This window comes from Copadichromis virginalis, linkage group LG11 (assembly GCF_057382275.1).
Source record: "Copadichromis virginalis isolate Kocher_CV1m ecotype Utaka linkage group LG11, C_Virginalis_male_GT1.1, whole genome shotgun sequence".
NCBI lineage: Eukaryota > Metazoa > Chordata > Actinopteri > Cichliformes > Cichlidae > Copadichromis > Copadichromis virginalis.
The window spans coordinates 30473290-30481056 of record NC_140628.1 but is presented as its reverse complement, the minus strand read 5'-3'; the positions used below and the strand labels follow the sequence as shown (position 1 = coordinate 30481056).

General features: G+C 43.4%; 1 protein-coding gene across 2 annotated transcripts; it reads left to right on the top strand.

The window, feature by feature from the left end:
• Positions 1–2419: 2419 nt before the first annotated feature.
• Positions 2420–4758, top strand: LOC146699020 (uncharacterized). Of its 2 annotated transcripts, none has more exons than XM_085471941.1 (2): positions 2420–3839; positions 3918–4758. In XM_085471941.1, exon 1 carries the CDS (start codon positions 2484–2486, stop codon positions 3624–3626), a length of 1143 nt encoding a protein of 380 aa, XP_085328067.1. In that variant the 5' UTR covers positions 2420–2483; the 3' UTR covers positions 3627–3839; positions 3918–4758. The 2 variants fall into 2 exon arrangements, with proteins under 2 accessions (XP_085328067.1, XP_085328068.1); XM_085471942.1 differs by having other exon boundaries at positions 2420–3993; positions 4398–4758.
• Positions 4759–7767: the final 3009 nt, after the last annotated feature.

Here is a 7767-nt window from a genome sequence, read left to right as displayed (position 1 = left end):
ATCTTGATGAGTCACCCATCTCTGAAGAATGGAAAGAGCGCATCACCACCAAGCTCAAGTCTATTTCAGAAGTGTTTGCGGTTGATGATCTGTCTTATGGTCACACCACTGTGGTAAAACACCACATTCGGCTGAACGATGACACGCCGTTTAAGGAACGGTCGAGGCCCATCCATCCAAGTGACAGAGAAGCTGTCAAGCAACACCTCAAAGAACTGCTTAATGCAGGGGTTATTAGGGAGTCAGAGAGCCCCTACGCATCTCCAATAGTAGTTGTGCGTAAAAAGGATGGTTCAATCAGGTTGTGCGTTGATTACCGCAAGTTGAACGCACGGACCATTAGGGATGCTTATGCCCTCCCAAACATTGAGGAGACCTTCACGGCCCTTAGTGGTGCCAAGTGGTTCTCGGTCATGGACCTCAAATCAGGCTATTATCAGGTTGAGATGGCCGAGGAAGATAAAGCTAAAACTGCTTTTGTCTGTCCTCTTGGGTTTTATGAGTTTAATCGCCTGCCTCAGGGCGTTACAAATGCCCCAAGTACGTTTCAACGACTGATGGAGAAGTGTGTTGGGGATTTGAACTTGAGTGAGGTACTTGTGTTTTTGGATGATCTGATTGTGTTTTCAGACACCCTGGAGGAACATGAGGTGAGACTCATGAGGGTGCTGAACCGGTTGAGGGACTTTGGGTTGAAGCTGTCCCCAGAAAAATGTCATTTCTTTAGGCCCTCGGTGAAGTACCTTGGCCATGTGGTTGATGCCCAAGGAGTTCACACAGATCCTGATAAGATCTCAGCTTTGAAAACTTGGCCTCGTCCTACAAACAAGAGAGAGTTAAAATGTTTCCTAGGCTTTGCCGGTTATTACCGGAGATTCATTGATGGATACTCAAAGATCGCAAAGCCTTTAAATAGTCTCACGGCTGGTTACTACTCACCCAAAAAGAGGGGTAAAGTGTATCTTGGAGAACATTTCAGACAACCATCAAACATTAACTTACCTTTTGGAGAGGAGTGGACACCTGAATGTGAAAATGCGTTTAAGACTTTGATTGAGAGATTGACATCGGCACCTGTCCTTTCTTTTGCCAACCCACAGCTACCATATGTCCTGCACACTGATGCCAGTCGTGAAGGCTTGGGTGCAGCGCTCTACCAAGAGCAGGACGGGAAGCTGAGAGCTGTGGCTTATGCAAGCAGGGGACTTTCCAAAAGTGAGAGAAACTATCCCACTCACAAACTTGAATTTCTAGCTTTGAAGTGGGCAGTTTGTGAGAAGTTTAACAGCTACCTTTATGGCGCTAACTTCACCATTGTGACGGATAACAATCCTCTCACGTATGTACTGACATCTGCAAAGTTAGATGCTGCTGGTCATCGCTGGTTAGCTGCGCTGTCTACTTATCAGTTCACCGTTAAGTACAGGGCCGGTCATGCCAATCGCGATGCAGATGGGCTGTCCCGACGACCACAAGCGCCTCCTTTTGAAGATGAGGATTTCATCAAAGAAAGGGAGAGAGTTGATGACATGAAAAACCGTCTTCTAGAGGTGAGCAACGAGATGAGTCACGAGGTGGTATCTGCCTTATGTCAACGCCATCTTGTGGTGTCAAAGATCGAGCACTGTTCAAATCTAGAACAACCCTTGGCTGTAGAGTCTCTTGCTGTTGATCCCTCAACAGTTGCGGATGTATTTGGAGAAGACACATTACCATCTATGACAAGCTCTGACTGGTATAAAGCTCAGAGGGATGACCCGGTTGTCTCACGTGTCATCACCTTCGTTGAAAGAGCTCAAAAGCCCAGCTTCAGAGAAACAAACCTTGAAGTTCCTGATGTTAGGCTCCTTCTCAAGGAGTGGAGAAGACTCGAAATGAGAGATGGAGTATTGTACAGGAAATGGACAAATAGAGACAACACTGTATGGCAGTTAGTCCTACCTGAACAGTTCAGAGGGAAAGCGTTGCGTGGAGTGCATGATGAAGTTGGTCATCTTGGTTTTGAACGAGCACTGCATCTTGCCCGTTCCAGATTCTATTGGCCAATGATGACAAAGTCTGTAGAAGAGAAGTGCAGACAGTGTCCACGCTGTGTCAGGAGGAAAGCAGTGCCTCAGAAGGCAGCGCCTCTTGAAAATATTATAGCAACTTACCCGCTTGAACTCGTCTGTATGGACTATTTGTCAGTTGAGCCAGACAACAGAGACACCCGGAACATATTAGTTATCACTGACCATTTTACGAAGTTTGCTGTGGCAGTGCCAACTAAAGATCAGAAGTCCAGGACCATTGCAAAAGCTCTGTGGGAGAACTTCATAGTTCATTATGGGTTTCCCAGTCGTCTACTCAGTGATCAGGGTAGAGACTTTGAATCTCACACAATCAAAGAGCTATGTGCGTTGATAGGAGCAGGCAAAATCCGCACTACACCTTATCATCCTCGCGGAAACCCGGTGGAAAGGTTTAACCGGACGCTTCTTGATATGTTGGGTACGTTGGAAGAGGAAGACAAATCTCACTGGAGGGACTTTGTTAAACCCTTAGTTCATGCGTATAACTGCACGAGGAACGACACAACTGGTTTCTCTCCTTATGAACTGATGTTTGGCAGACAACCCCGACTACCCATTGATTTAGTCTTAGGTATCCAACCTGAAAATGCCAACCATAAGTCTCATTCAGAGTATGTGAACAACCTTCGTCAACGTCTGGAGGAGAGCTACACCCTAGCTGCAAAAAACTCCCAGAAGATCGGAGAAAGGAATAAAGTTAGGTTTGACAAGAGGATTAGAGTGGCCGAGCTCTGTGCAGGTGACAGGGTTTTGGTTAGGAACATGAGTATCAGAGGTAAACACAAAATCTCAGACAGGTGGGAACAGAAAGTACATGTTGTGGTTAAACGAATCAATGATGGCCCTGTCTATGTTGTGGAACCCGAGTTGGGAGACGGACCAAAACGCACTTTACACAGGGATCTCCTTCTACCGTGTGGGTTCTTACCTGTGGAAGAAATGGCAGGGAGCAGATCTCATGGGCCCTCTAAAGGGAAGAAACCAAGGAACAAAGCCGAAAGAGAAGTACAATCTTCTGATGACCCTGATGGTCAGGAAGATGAGGTATACAGTGATGAGGACGAAGTGTATCCAGCTTTTGTGGTTCCAGAAATAATAACCAGAGGTCCTTTTATCCAGACTGAAAGGCAGGTTATCACACCTCAGCTGTCCACTGGGGATGTGCATTCTAGTTTGCCCCGTGCAGAGCCACAAGACGAGTCACACGCACGAGAAACACCCAGTCATGTTTCTGAACCTGAGCCTTTGTTACACTCAGAAAGCAATGAGGTGACCACATCTCCCATTCCATCTGATGAAGGTCCAGGTTGGGTTGTTATTGACATTCCTGAACAAACAGAATCTGTTGAAATGAATCAAGGAAGCAGCGACACTGCTGAGCGGAGTTTAGAGCCAGAGACAGTAGAGTTGCGGCGTTCTGGGAGAGAGAGACGCCAACCTCGTAAACTAACTTATGATGAGTTAGGTGAGCCTTTAATTTTGGCTCTCAGTTCCTTTTTGTCAGAGTTTCGCAATTGTATTCTCTCAGAGCACTTTCCTTCACACACCTGTTAAGTCAAGTGTGCATGCAGAGACTCATGCACTTTAGAGGGGGAGAGTGTAACCCAGATCATTGTTTGAGTATGGGATTTCTGATTATTTGTGGTCACTGAACGCACCACTGTGCCGTGCGCATAGCCACTCTCTAGTCCAGCTACAGAGTTTTTCCTTCCGTTCGTCCGATGAGGCGCATGCTGCTCTCGTGCCCTCTACGAGCTGGAAATTCGGGTACAGTAGACATTTGAGTTGCTGTAAATAGTTTTAAAAACCTTTATATGTGAAGCTAATGATTTAATATGTTGTTAGGAAAAAGTCTTGTAGCGGTTACAAACGTGAAGCGGAGCTGAGTCCGACAGCATTCGCCATTACACGAACTCCTCTGGTGAGTTAGCGTGCAGCTCATGTTCGTATGAAATGTTTTGTGTCTTATTATACTGCAGCGAGGTATCAAATCTACTGCTGTCATGTTGTCAAGAAAGAGGCTAAATATTGTATAACGTGTGTTATTGGCTGACTGTTAGCAAGCTAGCCGTTAAGTGAGCCTAGCTAATGTCCTGAAATGGCGGCCGACACGAGGTCAGTTACAGTGTTATTATGTTATGCCTAAGAGAACAGCATTGATAAGCATTGTTAACTGCATTTATGTTCTGTTATGTTGTATTTTGACAAACCTGTATTATTATAATGGTAAGTCTGTTAAATAAGCCGTTAGTGACATGGACACTGAGTCAGTGGTACTGAGACTTATGAACATTTCAGTTAATTCTTCTGCACACTTGTGTGTAGGCTGGTTTGTTTGCCCTTTTGGTGCCCTGGATCCTACTGGATGAACTGCCTTGTGGAAGTCCTCATCTGATGACTCTGCCGAACCGTCCTGGCAAATAGATGGTCGTTGCTGCTTGCTGGATGCTATTATTGGATGCTACACCGTTCCAACAGAGCGGTAGGAACAATTCAAAGGGCCCCAACGATGCGCTTTATTTTTCCCTGAGCTCAGGTGATTTTCTTTTGGCCAAAGGACCTTAAAGGATACATATTTGTTTTTATTTATTTATTTTATTTTCCTTATGACACTGAGTGGAAAGACACTACAAAAAAAAGGGGGTTTATTATTTAAAATTGTGTCTAATAAATGTGTTTATGTTAAGTAAGTGTGGTGTCCATTGTGTGCTGGAAGCCTTATTGTTCCTGTGGTGGAGCAGCTACTACCAATCTCCTTTACGAAACTAGCTTCTGACAGGATACAGGTATTTGGGATACATTTGATTTCTTGTAACCTATTTTTAGAGAAACTGTGATTCTGGGTTAAACATCGGGGTGAAATTGATGACACTGACACCTAGTGAACTGCCCAAGGTCAACAGTCCTGATTTCCACGCATTAAAGGTTTGGCGTAAGTACAGATTGCGTTACATGTGCATTTTTGACACCAGAACAAAGTAAAATGGAAAAAAAAAGTAAAAACTTGATTGGGATTTTTTTTTCCCCACCAAAAGTATTAAACCAACAAGCTCATCATTTACAGCTAACAGGGAAAATCTCAGTAAATGCAAAAAGGGTTGCATGTGCAGATTACTGAAGTTCCAAGGCTGGTGCAATAAATGCATGCATAAATAAATCAAATAAAACAAAATAAACCGTCTGCATGAAGGAATGCATTTCAGTGAGTTTGCAGGGTGCTGCTTTAATTCCCACACAGGTGTTTTCAGTCACTGTGGTTAATTATACCTCTGCTCAGGCAGGGCTGCCCTGTTGGGAATTACGTGAGATCAAACGTCATGTACCAACATTAACTATAAAGACATAAATTTGTGTCAGGGGAAGCACACAATCAGATTTTTAGCTTGTTCCCGTCAACAGATATCAGAGAGAGTAAGTGATAGCAGCTCCGTTACCATAGCTGCGCAGAGGCATCAGAAAGGCTTGTCAATAATCCTTCCTGTTTACAGTGTTTTTCAGGCACTCACTTTTATCCTCATGAAATTCTCAGCCTGTTAGTGGGAACAGCATTTCAGAGCAAAGTTTATAAGTTTTGCTGTGCAGTGAAAGTGAAATTATCTTTATATACCCAGTAGGAATGCTGGTGCTTTTGCAGAGATGTAGCAATTTTACTTATTTTCATTTTGTGTTGGAATTCCTGTCATTGTTTACCAGTGTGTAGTTTTTCATTCCAGGGCAGATTGTTCATTTGGTATTAAATACAAAACCCTGACTGCTGCCCTTCTGCTAAAATACTGAAAATTTATGAGAAAAGGCAAAGAATTTGGCTTTTGTCGACACATTTAAAAAATTAACATATTTGGGGGGAAAGTTTTTTTTAAAAATTCAATAAAAAGTTATTTTGGTCTGGAGACTGTGGCACTGACAGAGAAGAAAAACAAACTGGAGTGGCAGAGTTGGGGGTGCTATGAATTTCAATCATAGTGACCAGAATAGAAAAGATTAGAAATGAATAAAACAGCTCAGTAGACAAAGTTGGACAGGCAAGGTTGAGCTGGTCTGAACATGTGCAGAGGAGGGATAGAGACTGTATCAGACAAAGGATTTTGAAGATGGTGCTGCAGATCAGGAGGAAACGAGGAAGACTATAGAGAAGATTCATGGATGTAGTGAAGGACTGGTGTGACAGGAGGAGGCTGTAAGGGGCACGGGGAGATGGAGGCAGATGATCTGCTGTAGCGACCACTAAAGGGAGCAGTGGGGAAAAGGGTGGTGGTGTGGTGTGTTCGTATTGTTACATATTCTACTTTGGTCAAACTAGAAGCAAAGATCTATGAATTTTTCAGTCACTCCACCATCTTATTCCCTCAGATGGTCATGAAAATTTTGTAACCCATATGCTGAGGGGAGGAAAAATGCTGATTCCCCCCCCCCCTCAGAGTTTCACATTTTTGAATGGCAAAAAGATTTGCACTCTCATATTGGCCTCAAAGCTCTCCCAGAGGGAGAGGTGTGGTACAGCTGCTGCAGAGCAGGTTCAACCAGTGAAATAAAAAATGAGCTGGTCCCAAGCAAACTTGGCTGAGGGAGGGAGATTATATTCATCCTTCTCTATAAAATATAAAACAATATATAATGTGTAGGCTGTGAGGGACCTACACATTTCGACAGCAGCCCGGTGTTTTCTAAAGCACATGGTGGCAATATGTGATTTTTATTACCCACAGCATTTTCTGCAATTCCACTTATTACACATTTTAAAAAAAAAAGTTTCCCCAGTGAGACGACCAAGATAAAGCAAAGCATTTTTATTGCAAGTATTAGTCAAAGATACACTTCAAACTGAAGCAAAGCAACACTAAAAAGGCCAACAACCTATAAGAGAGAAAGAGTAACAAAAGAAAGACAATTAAAACTGAAAGGAATACAGCTGTTGGTACAACACAGCTTTTTGCAAAAATACAGAGGCTGAGACATGGATGATCTGGTGGTGAAGGTTCAACGTACACGTCAGTTTGCTGGTGCCTCACTCAGAGGTATCAGAGCTCAAGATCTTTAGTTTGAAATAAGACTGACAGAAGAGTGACGATGCATCGGAACAATCAGAGTACCCAAAATGTTTGATATCCTTGGCCACTCTCAAATAATCTGTCTTCAAAACCATTAAGTGTATACAAGGTAAACGGCGTCAGGAGCCTAATCTCTTCAGCAGTTTTTGGTTTGAAGTCATTTTGGAATGCTAATGTAATGAAAACAGGTTCAACATCAGATAGCCATGGGAGTAAACATTACGGTAAACATTGAATAAACCAAAAGCCATTCGGTTTAAAAGGACAGAGGGCTTTTCTTGCTTTGGAAGATTGACAACACTCAAAAGGTCAATGTCTCTGATCCTCCGATGAGGTGAGGGACAACCAACAGATAATTAAAAGGAAAAAAAAAAATAAAAAATCATCACAACACAATTCATCCTTGGTTCATTGTACAGGCACAGGTCTCTGTAATCCGGCACAGTGGGGAACCGCCTGGTTCTCGTGTAAGGCCTGCGTCAAACTGTTCTTTGGATCCTTCTTTGGATTTGCAATCAGCGACAATGAGCTGTGTCAACCGAGCAACGAGCTTACAAAATACAGGCAAGTGCATAAAATCTAACGAGCATACGTACATATCCAAACTGCCCTCGGGCTGTAGGCACTGCTCAACAGGTAACACCAAA